This window comes from Dicentrarchus labrax, unplaced genomic scaffold, assembly GCF_905237075.1.
Source record: "Dicentrarchus labrax unplaced genomic scaffold, dlabrax2021, whole genome shotgun sequence".
In the NCBI taxonomy this organism is placed as follows: Eukaryota; Metazoa; Chordata; class Actinopteri; family Moronidae; genus Dicentrarchus; species Dicentrarchus labrax.
This window is the reverse complement of record NW_026136714.1, coordinates 11,473,811-11,492,919: the sequence shown is the minus strand read 5'-3', so window position 1 is coordinate 11,492,919 and position 19,109 is coordinate 11,473,811. Positions and strand designations below refer to the sequence as shown.

At 38.7% G+C, this 19,109-nt stretch overlaps 1 protein-coding gene across 6 annotated transcripts in view; it reads right to left on the bottom strand.

Moving 5' to 3' along the window:
• grid2 (glutamate receptor, ionotropic, delta 2) overlaps positions 1–19,109 on the bottom strand; it is a 463,092-nt gene that overhangs the window by 64,294 nt on the left and 379,689 nt on the right. For all 6 annotated transcript variants that reach the window (XR_007887378.1, XR_007887379.1, XM_051421450.1 and 3 more), the window contains exon 12: positions 5,212–5,350. Coding sequence is in view for 4 of the 6 variants with exons in the window: in XM_051421450.1 (XP_051277410.1) it covers positions 5,212–5,350 (139 nt within the window). In the remaining 2 variants the exon portion in view is untranslated. The remainder of the gene's footprint in view (positions 1–5,211; positions 5,351–19,109) is intronic.

The window sequence follows — 19,109 nt, the reverse complement described above, 5'->3', positions numbered from 1 at the left end:
TAAACTCTCCTTGGGGAAACAGTGGGAGTTGGCAGTGACATGTAATTGACATGGAATAAAAATAGAAAAATGGGGATTGGACATGACCATGAAATGTGAGAAAAATGGGGGTTGAAAGCATTTAAGACAGCAGCACTCACTCTGTTTACAGTGCTGAACAACATGGCTTGGCTAACTGCACACAGTTGATTTCTACAATTATACAGAGGAAAAGGGAGACACTAACAAAGAAGTATAAATGAAAACAAGCACAAGTCAGTCTGTCTTGTATTATTTATTCTTCCCTTCTCTCTCGCTCTACCCCTCACCCATAAATTGCCACCTCTAGGGGAATACACAAGCTATTGTTAATTATAACGCAACAGTGCTTGGGTTGCCTCTCAAAGAGTTTGGCCGCTGAGAAATGTAATGGAGAACCATTACAGGAACTAATTACTGTTTGTTTGTTAAATGGCTGCTACATACCACCCATGGATTTGAGAGACACACATTTGTGAAACAAAACATGCACACAGAAACACTCAACATGTCCTGCTTAATGAAGAACAACAAGTGTAAAATATTAATTCAACTATAATACACCCACAAAGCAGATTTAACTGTGGGCACAAAATGTAAGTAGGTACTGTTTGCATTATTACAAGGCTGCTCACTTGGACAAGAACACATGCAGACACAGACACACACGTGCGCACCCCTCTCTCTCTCTCTCTCTCTCTCTCTCTCTCTCTCTCTCTCTCTCTCATGCCCCCCTCAACTATCTCTCTGACCTGCTCTGAAAAAAGCGGCTTTGAAGATTTTAATGAACTTTGCTGTGAACATGAATCTTTTATTGGCGTCAATTAATCTTTGGCCTTAATAATCTCCCCTCCTCACCACTCCCCTGTGAATATGTCCGCCTGTCAGCACACTCTTTGACCAGAATTCCCTCTTTGTGAATTGGTTTCAACGGGTTGTAACTCTGAGCTTTTTATTTAATGGTGTGTGCATGTGTAGGAGGGAGGGGGAGGAGGAAATATGTCATGTCATATTAAAAATATGTTTAAAACGGGTTAAAACAGGTTGATAGCGACCTCATTGATTCTTAAACATGATAGAAAAAGAAGAAGATTGCAGAAAACAAAGACATAAAGAGTTTGCATGCTGGACGTAGCAAAATGTCCAGTGCATGTGTCCACAGCGATTACCACTGCAGCACTGGTCAAAATAAGATGCAGAACTAATTTTGATTAGTCTCCATTTTTGGAGATAGCTTGAAGCTCAGCCTGCATAAAGGCATCCAAGTTTAACAGCTAGGTTATGCAGGTCTAAAATGTGGACAGTGTGTATCCAAAATGCTCACAGTAAAATATGTGACAAAAGAAAAGAAAAATGTGCGAATGTTCATCCTTTAATATCTCAAAGATTATAACTTTGTTGAACTGTATTTCAATGGGAATATGGAAGGGCCTCATCTCATTTAAAGATGGACTAGGCAAGAAGAAAGAGAGTATAAGAGGTGTTTACAATAATTCAATATAATCCAAAAATATTAAATGTCTGGATTTTAATTAAAAAAAACACTGGTTGTCTCCAGATTTATTACTGCATGTGTGTGTGTTGTCTTATGGAGATATGCATATGAATTATGGACTTAATTGTATTTTTGGGATGTTTTGTGTGAATCTAATGTGTGTGTGTGTGTGTGTGTGTGTGTGTGTGTGTGTGTGTGTGTGTTTCTGTCCTGTGTGTATGCAAGCTCATTTTGCAACCAATTATATTCCCCCTAAGCAGCTCAATGAGCAAGTAAATGGAGTGAACAGCAGCTGAATGTGTCCTGTGACAAATAGTAAGTATGTGTGTGTGTGTGTGTGTGTGTGTGTGTGTGTGTGTGTGTGTGTGTGTGTGTGTGTGTGTGTGTGTGTGTAAGTGAGTGAGTGAGAGAGAGAGAGAAAGAGAGAGAGAGGCTTGGGAGAGATTACTTGCATGTTAATCGGTGTACACAGTATGTGTGTAATCTGCATGTATTGTTTTTGCACATGCGGTCATCTTCATGATGGAAGATATTAGGGATACAATTATTTTAGAACAGCAAACTTCGCAGAGCAAAAAGCTGTGTAAGCTATTGCACCTCGGGTGTTAAAAATAGGTTAACAGACAAATTATTAGTATTTAGGAGAGTCACAGCATGGGCTTGTTTTCGTCTTTTTCAGAGGCTGAAAGGACAAAGATGATCATGGCTTTGTAATTCTGTGGGGAAATTAATTTTGGTAAAGGCAGTAGAGCCTTGATCAGTTCATTAACTTTTTAACAAATGGCTGTTGAAGCACTGCAGACAGCTGTGCAACCTTGAACAACAAGCAATCTGTGTGGACTGAAGCCAAAACCCAAGTTTTTTCCCCTCAAACAACTAAACATTGTTTTAAGAGTGAGCTAGCTGCTGAAGTTCTGCTTATATTTGTATTATTTGTAATTATTGGAGGAGTACATCGTATATGCCTGTTTTCTATGTATGTATCTCATAATTCAAGTATTTAGAGGTGTTATTATTATTAATTATTATTGTTTATATGCTATTGTTGGTCACTCTGAAGCAACGTCATTAGGTGTTGTTGAGTTATCCATTAGAGATGTATGTTTATTCTGTGCTCTTACAGTGGCTGGCTTATCTCCATTGTAAAAATTTAAATTTCATTATTCTGTTTATTACTGTTACCATACACTGTCAAATGACAGTGCTGTAACAATCCCTTTCTCACCAACAGAGGGTGATAAAGTGACAGTGGGACAGTAAATCTTGATTTTGTGGCCCTTTAGAAAGACCAGTGGGACCACTCTGCTGTCTTGGCCGACCACTGGGATGCAACAGACATGTATGCACACATACAGAACAGTCCACAGACACTACGCTGGTCAGACACACACGTGAGCACATCTGATTGATTTTATTGGTATTGTTTAATGACCATAAAATACGACATCTGCCGTGTGATATTGGCCTAGAAAGGGAAGCTTTTTATATTCAGACACTTCATTCATCTTTCAATCTTCCCATCCTGACCAGTTCTTCCGCTCCATCTATTTCCTCTCTCAACACGCGCCACCTCTTTTCTCACTTTTTTACCACTCCAAAATCCATTTCTCATTCTGACTTCGTGCCCCAAACCCTTACTCTCCCTCTGTTTTCTCGTGCTTCTTTCCATTATTTTTTTCTCCCCTTCTCTCCTAGCCTCCGCCTTTTCTTTTTAATCCGTCTCATCTTTTCTTTCACGCACTTTCTCTCTTCATTTCCACTTTTATAATGTTTAGACCGTTTTGTCTCTCTCTTTGTATCTTGCTATCTTGCTCCCTCTCTTTGCCACTCTCTGCTGCCATCCCTCACTGTTTTCCTAAAGGATTCGCACTGAAATTGAGGGAAAACATCCAAGCGTGAAATAGTCCAGAGAGGGTTCTGAACGCTCACTTGTTATTTCATTTCCAGGATGAAACAAGGGCATTAATACTTAAAAACCCTGTCTGTCCTGACGGCTCACTGAGACAGCGATGCCTCCATCCTTCCCCGGCTTTTACTTCCTTTCCCGTCTTGCTTGCTGGCTCTTTTCCATACTTAGCTAATTCATTCTCTCACTCAGTCACTCACAGAACCATTCACTCTTGTTCCATGTGTATGACATGTTAATCAAGTGCTTATCAAATAAATGTGCACCCTAATCACAACATCCGTATCTTTTTTTTCCCCTTGACTTTCCCTTGGCCCTTTCACGATTACTCTCAGTTTATTTTGGGTGTGTTCCCTCTCACCGCTCACCCCTCCACCCATCTTTGGAGGCCCAAGGGCATGTGGGTGCTGCTGTTTAGGGGATAATTATGCCACTAATGACCCCAGAAGAGTCAACAAATGGAAGATAATGCATTAAAATTTATGGAAATCCTTAATTAGCTCAATGGATGCTGAATGAGGCGGTAAACCAAGAGGCACTCATTAATGACAGCAAAGTTAAGCGAGAAAAAAAAGGCCAAGAAAATAGAGACAAAAGAAAATAAGAAAAGTGATTCTTGCTAAATATCTTCCAAGGGACCAGACATAATCATTTGGAGTAAAGGAAAACCAAAATAAGAAGACAGAGTGGAGACAAAAGTAAAGGGAAAAGGGGGAGGTCTGCCAAAGAAATAAAAAGAGAGGGGGGGAGAGAATCAGGGAGAGACAAACTGACAGAAACAAATTAAGAGACAGATAGTGATGAGATTTGGAGAAATAAATGTTGTTTATTCCAGAGCCAAGCACAATTAACTGTGGCACTGCCGGGCATAGCGGATGCTTCGGCATGCTGATTAGTCCAATGAGAGATGAGCGTTTCCTAGTGCCACCAGGAGAGAAGCAGGCAAACATATTATCACAAGGATAGATAAACAGAGGGCACAGAGCTTAGGGAAATAATGTGTGTGTTAGTGTGCGTCTGTGTGGGAAAGCAAAATGAGAGTAGAAGGCTCTGCCAGTTGCCTTGATACATTCATTGTGCACAACCTGAGAGGAACATAACATGCAAAAACACTCTTTTTGCTTTCTTCCACAGTGTGCCTCATTCTCTCTCTGTTTCTCCTAATCTTCCCCATCTTCATCAGTGGAATCACACACACACACACACACACACACACACACACACACACACACACACACACACACACACACACACACACACACACACACACACACAATAATAGATCCAAACTTGAGGCAGACAGGAAATTACTATTCTATGAAAGGGTGAAGAAGGAGGAGGGGAGAAAGGATGGAGAGAGGGGAAGGAAAGGATAGGGAAGTAATTGTGTGTGTGTGTGTGTGTGTGTGTGTGTGTGTGTGTTGCCTCTCATGCATTACACCTGCCTGGTAGAATGGATTTCCTCACTGAGGAACAATCAAGCACACTGGGGAAGACTGCAGTGTGTCTCAGTGTGTTCGAAACAATTTGTCATGTACATACAACTAATACACAAACTATCTATCTGGTGAATAGGTGTGAGTTAGCATATGTCCTTACATTCCTTTGCATTTTGGAGCTTGTGCATCTGTGTAGATGTGATGTGCAGCTTTAAGATATAACTAAATATAATAGATATTGTTAATATATGTCATAAGATTTCAGTTTTTCAGGAATTAAAGCCATAGAACCAGATTTTGAAGCCAGTATGGTTGCCACTGACAATAAAGGACAAAAACAGTCGGATACTTACTGTATGGAGTTCTCAATGCGTGTGATGGTGAGGAAGGCTGCTAGATTGGCAGTATACGAGGAAATGACAATAAGAGCAAACATCCACCAAACGCCCATCATCATCCTCGTAGCTAGAGTGGTGTAGGGCACCTCTCCACCTAGACACAAAGAAGTAACAGAAAAACAAAGTGAAATGCACAGTAACAGAAACAAAAGGTGTCACATCATCACATACAAGCAGCTCTTTGCTGCAGGAGGAAAAGCTGTTGAAACAGCCAAGCACATCCTGAAAGATTATGTCTGGATTAACAGATCTGATCTGATGCTTTGGCACAGATCTGATCTTCACAGTGCAGCATAAAGTGGGAGAAACTGCAGAATTGAATCCATCCTCTTTTAAAAAGACATAAAAGAACATATCTTTGAGATATAATAATATTTATATATTGAGGTAAAAGTGGCCTGTGGAGACATCCTTTAACTCTCTGGAAATGTCTTAATGTGCAATCTCTTGCTCCCAAAACACTAGCAGGCATAACTGTTTGGACACAAGCTAAAAAATGTAGACTGCTATTGCAATAAATTATTGTCTTTAAGCTTGATCAATGTGAACACAATGTGTGAATGCTTGTGAGGGCTTCCCATTAGGATTTAATGCTGTCTGGAGCACATTACAATGAAAAGTGGCTTGTCCGTCTTCAAATATAAAACCTCTTTATCCCCGTCTTGTGCTATAAACAGCATTTGTGGCCTTGTCCTCTGAAATCTTGCTGTGCTACAGTAAAAAGCTAACTGCCTTGGATTTCTGTGAGCTTCAACAATGGCTGTCACTCTAACCCCTGCCCTCACAAAACAGCATCTGTTTATTTCTACATTAACCAGGAAAGAAAACAGAACACATTCATCTTTGGCTTTTTTATTGTGCTCAGATAGATTGTGGGCTAGCTTTTCTATTCATACACACACACACACACACCCACCCACACACACACACACACACACACACACACACACACACCCACACCCACACACACATTTATGCAAGCTTACTGGCAAACATTTAGGTATTCATACGTAATACACTCACACACACTCACACACACACACACACAAACGCCCAGGGTAATGATTGATTTGCAGCCAGTGAGCTCACTGACTTTATTGAAGCCTGTTAGAAATTAGCCTCATTCATCCTTGTGGCAGGGGATCACCGTTACGTCGACTCAGACCAACAAGAGCTCTCCTCGCTTCCACTTCCTCCAGCCCAGGCTCAATAATATATGTGACACCCACGTAATCCCTATGTTCCCTTTATCTCACGCCCCTTCTCTTTCTCCACTGAATTCTTGCTTTTCCCATCTTCCTTTAAGGCCTTTTCTGCATTGCTTATAGCATTTGATTTAATTCAAATTTGTTATCTCGCTCCCTCTCTCTACTGTATCTTTCTCAGGCAATACATTTGCTGTTGACATCAGGTTTTACCACAAGCCCAAAGGCAGAATTATGTGTAGTACTGTACTCAGTATATTCTGTTCAAATAATCCCTGTGCATGTTTCCCATACGTCTATCCTTTTATGCTTCATGCTTTTATGCAGAATTACGTGAGTTATGCTATATGTTTTTAAAATGTGTTGATCTTTCATCTTTTATTCTTTGAGCATTCTCCCTGCAGATACTCACGTACAGTGCTGTGGTTATGAAATCATCTTTTCATTTCATCTGCCATTTATTTTTATCAGGTACCCTAACTGATATTGACATCTCTTTTTGAAGACAGATCAGAAAATAACTTACAGAAAAAAAAAGTCAAATCTCAACGCAAAAGCGCAATAAACTGTAACCTATTCAGCAAGGACTTACGGAAGACTGATACTGTCTTTATCTGAATCGCTTTTTCTCCAGCTTTCAAAATGTCATTCAGTCTTTGAGAAAGCTTTGTAAATACTTATACATATAGAAAATAATGCAATATCTATATTTGTATCAAATAGTTTTGAGAGAAAAACATCTAGAATACATGCTTATAATGATCATAATAATGTAATAAATATGTAAATTATATTTCTGATGAAGTTCACGCATTTAACTATTCATGAGAAATTACTGCAGATTTGCCAGTGGGAAGATGAATTGAATCTTTTCCAAGGATGAATGCAACCAGCAGGCGCAGATGCTTTTTCTCATAACGTGAGCTGCCAAAAATGTCCAAATATATGCCAAACCGTGACTGCAGTATCTTGGACTTCAATAGCTTCTAAAACATGACCTTTGTGAATCATTCCACCCGCAGAAGGTATTTTGGGATTTTGGGTTTCATACTGGCAATATCCATGGCGGACCGATTAAGTTACCAGAAAAAATCTATTGTCAAGTCTCAGAACTATTTTCATGTTGATTTCTGGCTGCACAAGTGACTTTTATAAAATATTTAATACAGCTGGGAGAATGACTATGCTGAGTTCCACCAACTGAATGTCCCAAAATTTGAGGGCGGGCAGACTTTTGTTAGGTTCTTTAAGAAATGTTAAAGTTCTCTTTTTCCCTGAACAATGTCTAAATCAAATCAAGATCAACTACAACTTTTAAAAGATCATTTGTTTCCTGCTCTAAATATTTTTGTGTTGGAGTGTGTGTGAGAGCAAAGAGAGAGAAAGAGAAAGTGGTAACATCTTTGAACAATATTGTATGAACTTAGATTTATGAAGCTCAATAAAACTAACTGAACACTGAGAAATGGGTTGAAAAGGCCCCCTTAACACGATTTATTTGAAGACTGGTCTGGCATTGATTTTTAAGGTGCCAAGATGTCAAAAACGTTTCTCCCAGTTAACCATGGACAAAGACATCAGCTCTAAAATAGTAAGGTGTACTGTTAGTGTCTGTCTTAGTCTAAGCTCATGTTAGTGAAGAAAAAGCGTACATAGTTTTATGGTGCAATTCTTTCCCTTTCAGTAACTGCCGTTGACCATTTAGGTTACTCAACATGACAAAAAGCCTGAATACTTATGGGGGAAAACTGATCCAAAGAACTGTCCATAATAAGATCATCCAACAGCAAGAGGCAGTGATTAAAAAAATCCATATTATTTGTTGTTTATTTATCTTCCTTTTGTGAAGTAAAGGACATGAAAAATGCATGCACCAACAGTCACACATCACTGATCTCTTAAAACTATTTTAGAAACTGGGCTATCAACCCATCTCTCATACTATAGTGCATTGTATCATTGGAATCTACCGACTGTGCACTATTAAAACCATCTCTCATACAGGGAAATACATGCAAATGGGTGTCACTCTTGAGGAAGAATACAGGCAGTCTGCAAATCCTTCAAGGTGGTGAGCAATTGTGTCATACATCATGTGGAGGTGTACAGGATGCAAGTATGTACAAATACCTTTTGTAGGTTTTACAAAAAAACATTTTCCAGAACTGGCTACAACAGCACCAAACTATTGGGGGAGCACCAATTAACAACAAAGAAAAAAACTGACTTGCATTGCACTTCATTATAAGTCTATGACTAAGCAGCCTGGTAAGGGACATGCTGTTGCTTTTGCACAACCACAGCAAGCCTGAACTCACAATAAGGTTTCAACAAGAAAAGAAAATAGACACAGACATCTGATTGTCGGTTAAGGAATGGCGGCCACTAAAAGGTGATGGACTTGCTCAATAGAGTAAGTTGAGTCAGAGTGCACTATAATAATAAGGTAACTGTATTTCTGTATGGGACCTTGCAATGAAGCAGAACTACTAAAAAGAAGTTATACAGTGCCTCTCCTCCGTTGGACTAAGAAGAAAGGAGCTTCTCTTCAAGGCACCTTTCAAGTTTTCCTATCGTTGCAATCCTGAAAAACTCCTGTCAAAGGTAAGCGAGTGTATGTGTCTCTTAGCATGTGTGTATGTTTATGAATTCTAGAGGAGGAATAGATAGCATGAAGCAGCTTCTGTGGATGCAAGCCTGGCAGCTTCAAAGACATCCTATTGTGTCCCCTCAATATAGCTCTCCATTCATACCTCCATCTCTCTCTTGCTCCCCCTTCTCGTTCTCTGCTGTGTTCCCCTGTAGCTGCGGGCAAACAGCACTGTACCTTCCTACTCCACTCGAACTAGGGAATCAAACTTTAAATTACATGTGCTCTTTTGCAGCTAAAATGTGCTAATCATGTTACTTTGTTCAGTATTTTGTATTTTTCATGACTTCCAGGTAGCCATTGGTCTTCCTCTGTTTCACTGCTGTTTGCAGACCCTAATTGCTGGCTTACCGACTGTCTACCATCTGAATGACTGGACTTCTGGATGTCTACATAACTGATTGGTAAATTAGATAGCTGGCTGGATGGCGGGCTGCCTTGTCCCTTGGCTATGTCACTGACTGACTGGGCCCTGAGCTGGAAGACAGACCTGTTTTCTCATCTTGTGACTCATGGCTCTGCTTTTATCTGCTGCTATCTCTCATGTCCCACCTCTTCCAGTTTCATTTTCTGATTGACTGAACAGATGGACAACTCACTGACTACACATTGATCTTTTAAGAAAATTCTATTGTCTCCAATTCTGCTTATTTCTTCTGATAGTGATCTACACTTGTTCCTTTTAATAGCAGTCATTAGATGATCTTAATCTTAGTCATCCCGGGAAGCATATTGCTAAGCTGAAAGTAATGCTATATTTTACATAAATATAGTTACATAAAATCTGAGAGCTGCCCTGTACCATTACACAAGCTGCAGTCTCCCACTCTTAGCCGCCAAGCAATTTGGCTAGTAATTAGTCCCTCTCCTTTATCTAATCCTCTCTGTCTTTATTAAAAGATTCTCTCAGACACTCCCTCAATCTCTGGTTTTATTCTCATCTCCTATCTTCCTTGCTTTTGGCTCATGTAGCTAAATGAACACACGCAATCACAGATGAGTGTGTCACTGTTTCATTGCCATTGTATGCACTCCCAAGGAAAGAGGGAATAAGAGGGAAAATAAAAGCTGAGTGAAAGATAATCAGGAATACTTTGAACAGATGACTAATGAAATCACACGAAAAACAACACAAGATTAGTTTTAATAAAAATCTTCATACTAACCTCATCATAAATTACAGTTACGTTAAGGTTTAACCTGAATTAACTTGATTTAACCAAATTAAACCCAATTTTAAAATTCATTTAAATTGATAATTGAAAAATTCATCAGCACTTTGTTCACACACACATACACCTTCTCATTTAGGAAGCTGCCCAACTATCTAGCAAGAACATCAAGTCCTCAGATATATGAGTGCACTGGACACAACCCTCATCCCTCAGTGTTTAGACAAACTAATCAGAGAGGAAGATGATTGGACCAAAATGCCCTTGTATGTGTGCAGTAAATCTGATGGTGTGACTCAGAGGCAAAGACATTTTGTTCAGAAAGTGGTTCAAGGTAGCACACAGAGTCTTTTCAGTTGTGCTTAAAAGACCTTTGCTTTGTATCAACTGTCCCTTTTCGATCTTTTTGTTGATTTGTTTTAATGAGTCACAATGTCTAAATGAAACCAATGTAGCCTGGACTTTGGTTTAATGTGTATGTAATATGAATTATCTGATATAAATATAAAACAGCATGTTTTTGTTAATGCCAATAAAGCCCTTTGAATTTGAAAAATCTGCTAAGGACTAGCTCTGTTATTATGCGTGGTATAGACAATGGCCTCTACACTCTTCACTGCATGCTGTCAACGTAAACGAGCACCTTCAGTAGTTTACAGTGCTGTAGTGTGGTGGAATGTGCTTGAGGCATCCACTTATGTAGACTTGTGGTTCAGTAATCTCATCCCACAATGGCATCAGCAGCAACATGTTTGAATAATCAATCTCTCTCTCTCTCTCGGCTTTCCTTTCTACAACTTTAGACAATAAGGAAGGTTCACAGTGTCTTTCCACAGGACTCTGGATCCACTTCTATCAAACGCACCATCACTTTTTAAAATCTACATTCCCACTGCCAACTGTTCTGAGGCTTCTCTTCAAAGTTACATCATCACTCTTACTCATTCTTGGATGAAAGAAGACAAGAGCACTTCATTAGAGATTTTTAAACGAGGAAAGGAGAGTTGGAATATGTTCAGCTGATGTCAGCTCCCAGTTGGAATCACTGCAACCTTGCAACAAAATGATGTAACTTTTTTTTATTTTTACTACAATTTGGACAGTTTCATTCTTTTACAGTCCTCAAAGGTGTCTAGCTGAAGGATATTTTGGCTCACACAACAGGCATGTGAAAATCCACTTGCAGGTTGTGAGTGGAAGGCAACACCATAGTGTTGGTATGATATGTTAACACATTAAGAAGCAGAAATCAATAGATGACATTTTTAAATGACAAAATTGCTCATATAGATGCAGTACACAGGCTATAGGCATAAGACAGGTGAAATGGAATATAAATTATGTAAATGGTAAATGGACCTGTACTTGTATAGTGCCTTTCTAGTCTTCCGACCACTCAAAGCGCTTTTACACTACGTGCCACATTCACCCTTTCACACACATTCACACAGTGATGGCAAAGTCCATTGAACAGAAACTAACCATCATATACATTCACATACCGATGCACGGCATCGGGAGCAATTTAGGGTTCAGTATATTGCTCAAGGATACGTCGACATGTGGCACCAGGAGGCCGGGATCGAACCCACAACCCTCCGATTAAGAAACGACCCGCTCTGCCTCTGAGCCACAGGGATAATGCCTGACGAGGTGTCCATTATCAGGAATGAATGGCCCACATGGAGGCCGGAACCATCTTAGACGCAGCCTCTCAATTATAACATGGTCACTTGCCAAAGAAATACAATTTTTTTTTTACAATTTTTATGAAATCAAAATCAAAAGTTTTTTACAAGCCATAACTCTGTTTCCTTGGTAACGCCTAAAGTCCTTCCTAATACCTGGAAAAATCATCACCATCCCATAAGGTTCTAATGCAATAAAAATGTCATCTTTAAATCAATATGGGGCATGTTTACTGATGGCCACAGCCTGAAGTAGCGAGCTGAATAACAGACGGGATGTGGGAGCATCGCTTATACAAAGTATAGATGATGATGAGGAGAGCAGCCATATGTCACTTTCTTGTCCCCTTTTGAGTGAAAGAAGAGAAGCGCTGTAAAAGTGCCTAGTGGCAGAATGCCTAAAAGCTGCTGCGTCGTATTTTGTACATCAAACAATAAAAAACCCAGTTTACAATTTCCCTTACTTTCCGAACGAAGGACAGTGAAAGAAAAGATCTGTAGCTTTAGGAAATCACAAAGAGGATAAAAAGGGTCAAATGTGGGACCCAGAGTCAGTGTGTGTTCATCTGTGGCAAACACTTCATCACAGGTTAGTTAATGATTACTGAGTGAATGACATGCATGCCTGTAGATTGAAGTGAATCAGTAAAAAGTCTGAGTGATGGTGTAACTAAAGTTTTTACTGTGAAAAAATACGGCTTTTGAATTGGAATTTGGTTTGACAATCTGAAGCAGAGGGTATTTTTATCTTAATAATTCATATAAACTGAGCTGACCTACCTTCTAAAAATGAACCTTGTAAACAGCATAAAGTAACGTAAGAAGTGGAGATAAAATCGGCATGTTTTCGATGTCATAGTTTACAGTAACGTCATGTTGGACAGGGCGACCAAAACAGCAATAGATGTCTTCAGTAATCATCCATCAGTACGTTCAGAGGGGCAATGTAGCTTGTGTATTACAATCACCATCCTTTGTTGTTCAGAGGATGAGGCACTGAAGGACTGTAATATATTTATGAGATATACATATTTGGTTTTCATTGTTTATTTCAGTGGCATTGGCTTTATCAAGTAAGAACATAATATATATATATATGCTGCAAAAGGAAGATGATGTGACTTTTAACACACACAAAAAACTTTTTTTTTCTTGAGATATTGAATGTCTGGTCATGTCATGTTGTTTTTCATGTGTAAAGCTGCACACTTTTATTTTGTAACTCAATGATCCACACAAAAGCTCTTAGTGACAGCTACTGATGGGTATACACAAAAAATATAGAAATAAAGGTAAAAAAAAAAAAAAAAGGAAGTGGGTTCCATGCAGGCTACTACAGCGGTGGTGGATGACAGGTATGAATTTGTATTTGAATCCCTATTTTGGATTGGGTGTTTTAAATTATAGTCTTTATTTACATTATCAGTCATTCTGCTCTTGTTGCCACACTTTGTGCTATGCACACTGTACACAGGGACAGAACTGACAGGTAAACAGCCTTGTATGGTCAGGAAATATGTTGCAGCACTGCTTTCACTTGTCTTTGCACTGTCAAGAAAATAAAGCTCCATTCACAGTGGTAAAGTGAGGATCTTTGATTCTTATGGTAAAAAGAGAAAACATAAGCCCCTCTCTAAATCATTATGACAGTTTCAAACTTTCTTATGCTGTCTAAATAACCTGACACAATAATGCTTTGCCAATCATGCAGTTATTTCTGTTGTTTTGATGTTTTCTCAAAATCTTAAAACAAAATAATGATCAAACTCTCTACAAAGACAGCAGACAGTTTGAAGCAACAGCATCTCATTTAAGAAACTACTTTTTTCATTATCAAAGCCCCAGCTGGTTCCATTAAAAGTTAAATATGTTTACTCATACCTATGATCACATGTTGAACTTTGTCTACTTTGAGTGAAAGAGGCAGACAGAAAATAGAGATAGTATGATGTTTTCCACATAAGGAAAACTGTTTTAAAAGCAGAATGAGCAGGATTAGAGGGAACACCATTAGCGAGAGCGAAGCAGTGAATAAGAGACATAAAACGTTGTTTATCGGCGGTTGCATTGTAAAGCACGCTTCATCCGTCCGCTGTGGCCTCTCTACTCTGCGTGTAGCTCAGCCCCCCATGTTAAACTCTGTAGATACAGACACTGCAACACACTTTTACCTGGATCATAAGTGATGATTGAGAGGGATATACATTGTTTTTTTGTAAAATCCTACTCCTTCTGCCTTTAAGTTATAACTATCAATATGTTAGTAGAGCCATTTTAAATTGAGAAAAAGTTGTTTTCCTTTAAATTCTAAATCAAAACAGTGCATATTATCTGTACTTTGGCAAATACCATGATCTCCAATATCTACAATTAAAAGTGATGTAATTAACACTTTCCAGCATCTCCAGGCAGCATAATATGCTTGATTATGATAAAGTGTTTATGCATGGAACTGATTATATGACGTTGTTAGTGATAACCAGGTTTCTAAACTGATTCAAGCTCAGGTTCCAACTAAAATAAATAAAAATAGAAAATTATTTTAATTACAGTATCTCCACATGAATACCGATGACTTTAAACTGTAGGACTCAGGTTGCCAAAGAAACTCAAAGAGCCTTGATTGTTATGAAAACATGTCAGGGCAGTCAGAATAATATGACAGTGAATGACTGTGGTTAGTCAAAATATAGGCTTTACTTCGGTCAGAAGCTTCCCGAAGCAAACAAAATCAAAGCCAAACATAGAGACACAGACTCTTGAAAAAAAAGCCACATAAAATATGTTTACATACAGTTATTCATTTGTTTTGAGTGGAATAAACAGGGACAGCCGGAAACAGGGATGAAAAATTAGTCAGATACAGGAGCTGTTGTTTCCTGCAGGTTTGGCACACACAATTATTCTATAAGCCAACTCATCTGCATCAAACACATTCACAGTCTTTCTCTGCCTGCCTCCCTCTTTCACTTCTTCTCTGCACCTCTCACTTCTCCCCTCCTCTGCCCCCCCCCCATCCTTGTTGACATGCCGCAGTAAAAGGTAGCTCCAGATGAGTGCAGCTTTGAAACCAGCCGAGCGGTGGGCACATCCAGGAGGGTTTTATATGTATGTGGCTTTCTTGTAAAGCTTCAAATCTCACCACTGAGCAGGCACCTCCACTGCCTCAGATTATACCCCTCTACTGTCTGATGACTTGCAGGAATCATTATTTATTTTTTTACCATCTATTTCTCCTCTAGCACCTCAATCACTCTCGACTGATGGCTTCCCAGTGATTATAAACAACTTGGCAAAGACATATTACGGTGGTGGGGCCAGGGTGAAGGGGGAAAAAGTGAAAGAATAGGAAAAGGGACGAGGAGGGTGACAGAATTCATGCGTCTCTCCTCCAGCACCTTTTCCTTCCTTCTGCTCTTCAATCTCTCCATTGTGCATGTGCCACCTCTAATATTCCTGGCTATCAGCCAATGCGAAGAGGGATTTTTTCCATGTGGTTAGCAATTTTTTTTCAGACCATCAAGTGCCGCCATTATAAGAATCCAGCAGGCCAGTAATGTGATGGATTTGAACTAAGATGCATGAAGTTTAGGATTCTGAAATGTGCCTAATGGTATCTCCCTTCCCAGCATGCTGTCTGAATTTCTATAAGAATCTTAGACCATCATCAGAACATGATGGAATATAAGTATATAAGTATGGTAAACAGTACAAATGTATGAACAATTTATGTGTGTGTTTATGTTTGCTTTTAAAAGAGTTTCAGGGCGATGGTTGGAATTAAGATGAGAAGTGTGAAGGCAAGCCATGTGTTCAGATTAACCAATTCCTTTTTTGTTTGCTAAGATTTCTCAAAATGTAATATTCATTAGACAATTAACTATATATTCTATGATATAAATTCTACCAATCATAAAGTTGATAGGAGGTTGATATGTTAAATGTAATTAGCCAGAAATTATGAGCTGAACATCATCTCTCCAAAAGCAAGATGACTTTTAATAAAGTAAAATTGATAAGTGAATGTCATCCAAAATTTTGATTGTGATAGCAGAGGTCTTGATTACACTTAGCATAATAAATACAAATTGCAATCAGCAACTTGGCAACCAAATTTATATCAAACTGTCAAAAGATATTTTTTTCACTTTTCAGTGATGATCTTTCAGCATATATATATATATATATATATATATATATATTACATATTTAATTAATTATGTTATTTGACAGGGACAACATGATATATATGGTATATCGCACCAGATATACTGTAGCTAAAAGCGTTAATTCTTCTGTGTGGTCCGTGAGCAGCATAGACCTTTATGCACCGCTCAGAGGCGAGCAGTTTAATTTCTCTCTGTGAGCACATAAAGCTCACATAAAGAGAATAAATCCATATTATTTAGTGTATAATTTATTTCCCTTTAATACAAAGTGTAACACATGCTTGAGGAGTGTTGGTATTATGGTAATTGCTTCAATAAAATGATTAATATTCATGAAGCACAACGTGATATTTAATATTGGCAGGGATTCACCTCTGATGTTGACAAATTGCTCTGGACCCTGTTGGTACTGACATGTGCGCTACAGACACACACGCAAGCACACTAACACAGTAACATACAACTGAATACACACATGTCATTTTCATATAAAGTATCTTGGGAATTGAAAACAGAAGATCAGATAGATGAGAGAGCCAATTTGAGTGTGGTGGAGGAAGAGGGTCAAAGAGAAACAGCCAAACTGGTAAGGAGACCAAACCAAAGATCATCTATGGATTAAATATGGCCTGTGTGCGTGTGTATGTGTTATCCAAATGTTTCATCTAGTTCTATGCTGGGTAAACATGCCACATCATTACTGCAGGACACAGATGTCATACTTTTCAGAGAACACTTGTTCAGTCTGTCAGTCACCTGCTCCCTCGCCCCTTCTGGAAAACTAATGTGCCAAAAAATGCTCAAACTGAGTACACTGAATAAACACTGAATGTCTGTGCTTGCTTACACCCACGTGATCAACCAAGCATGAGTCTGCAAACTGCGATTAAAGAGATTAAATTGTCATTTAATCTTCAAATGTGATTTCTTAAAGTGAAAAGAACAAATGGGCGAGGCAATGTCAATGGTGAGAGATCCACTTTCTCTGGATAATTTGAAAATAATTATAATATCCTGATATCACTATTTACTACATGGTTATGAGCATCAGCAAACTAATCAAAAACTGAATAAGTTAAAAATGAAGTAAATAGAATCAAGTCAAAACTAAACTAAGCAACAAAACAGTCCCATTATACAGACACAGAGTGACTAATTCTAACTATATGAGTAGAAAGATAACAGTAATTGTAAAAGTTATAAAAGTTACAATTCTGCTCCATTGTGACTTTTTGGCTGTTTAATTTGGAAAAACATCTATATCAAATGCTGATTGCTTCACTGCAGAACTATTCATTCATATTTAATGTATTTGATTTAGATTTTTTCCAAATGAAACTGCCAAAAAGTCAAAAGAAGGTGAAAAACTACACATGCATTGTAACAGTGTACTTTGAAGGGTTAAAAGCCATCCACAACAGACCATATTATGACAAATACCACATTTTGTAGAGCAGAAAGCTGTTTCGGTACATTTAAGATGAATTGGAGAGATACACATGGTGCCGTAGTATATTCTGAGAAATATCGTTCAACTCTGCACTTAAGAGACCAGAGAACAAGATCCATTCAGGATTTGGAGTATCATGTACTTAACTCTATCTTTGCATGTTCAGAACATGACTTAAGCTGAAAACCCACAAGAGTCCAATGTGTGTAATAAGAATATGGGTTTCAATATGAGTTCAACTGGGGGAAAAAAAAGATATTCAAATTGTACAGAATCACCCTTAGGGGGGACGCTGAAATGGGGTTCTGTACTCACTGCGGTTAGCTCATGGAAGTCGGTTCAATTTCACAAAAACGGAGCAAATTAAAAGATTGAAATGCAAATTATTCCCCACTTAGCTGCGCTTCAGAGCGTGCTCACCAAGCAGATATCAGCCATGTCTGCGTGTGTGAAAAATAGAGAAAGACTCTTTGTGCTTACGTCTACATATTGTATATGTGTGTGTGTGTGTGTGTGTGTGTGTGTGTGTGTGTGTGTGTGTGTGTGTGTGTGTGTGTGTGTGTATTCAACCTCGTTGTCCCTATGGAAGATAGCACAGTTCATGTTTTACATCAGGACAAAAAGGGGAGCAGAGAGTATTTTGATGGCCCTTTACTGTGAATTGAAATTAATTGGAGAAGGCAACTTCGTAAATCGATTTTTCCGGCAGTTTGCTGTGGGTCTTCCCCTCTCTCTCACGCTCTCTCTCGCCCTTTCTTGACGGCTTTGAAATTTTGCTTGTAATGATGTTATTTTGGAAAAGAACTACATTGGGAAAGTCACTGGTGCACAGACGGCAGCATACTGTACCCAAACAGCCACACTTACTCATAGAACCTTAAGACAACTGATTGGCTTCATTTAGAAATACAGACTTCACAATCCAGTATCTCCTATTGCAGACTAAGGAAAGGAAGACACGCTAGTTTGTTGCATTGATTAGAGTTTTTCTTTTAGACAAAGTATTGTCCTTTATTGAAAGGTATATTCTCTCTTCCTGTCCATCTCTGCCTGCACAAATAAATGTAAATAAATTTGTGTATAGGGTGCAAGTGGGATGTACAATGCCAGTATGACTTGTGATCATGCCTGTTCTGTTCTGGTTTCACTCATCAGCCATATTTGTTTGGCCAATGCTGGAAGCATGCAATATTAAGCTTAATGGCTAGATATGAAAAGGTAAGGCGGATGGTTTATTACTGTGCTGGTAGCTGGCATTTGTGTAGTGTTATGCCCAACATGTAGTGCAAGATGAATGGCTTATTGGCAATTATAAGATAATTGTTTTTTTCATGTTGTGGGTGTAGTATGCATGCAATGTCCAGTCAGTGTCTATTTCTTATTAGCAAGAAAGATTCATGGCTGTCCAAAACATGCATATCATTCAAAGCATTAGATAGCTTTAAAGAATGAATACCTAAAATATGCATCCAGTTTTGGTTGGGTTTCACTAAAATTTGGTCGTAAAAGTTGGAATCAG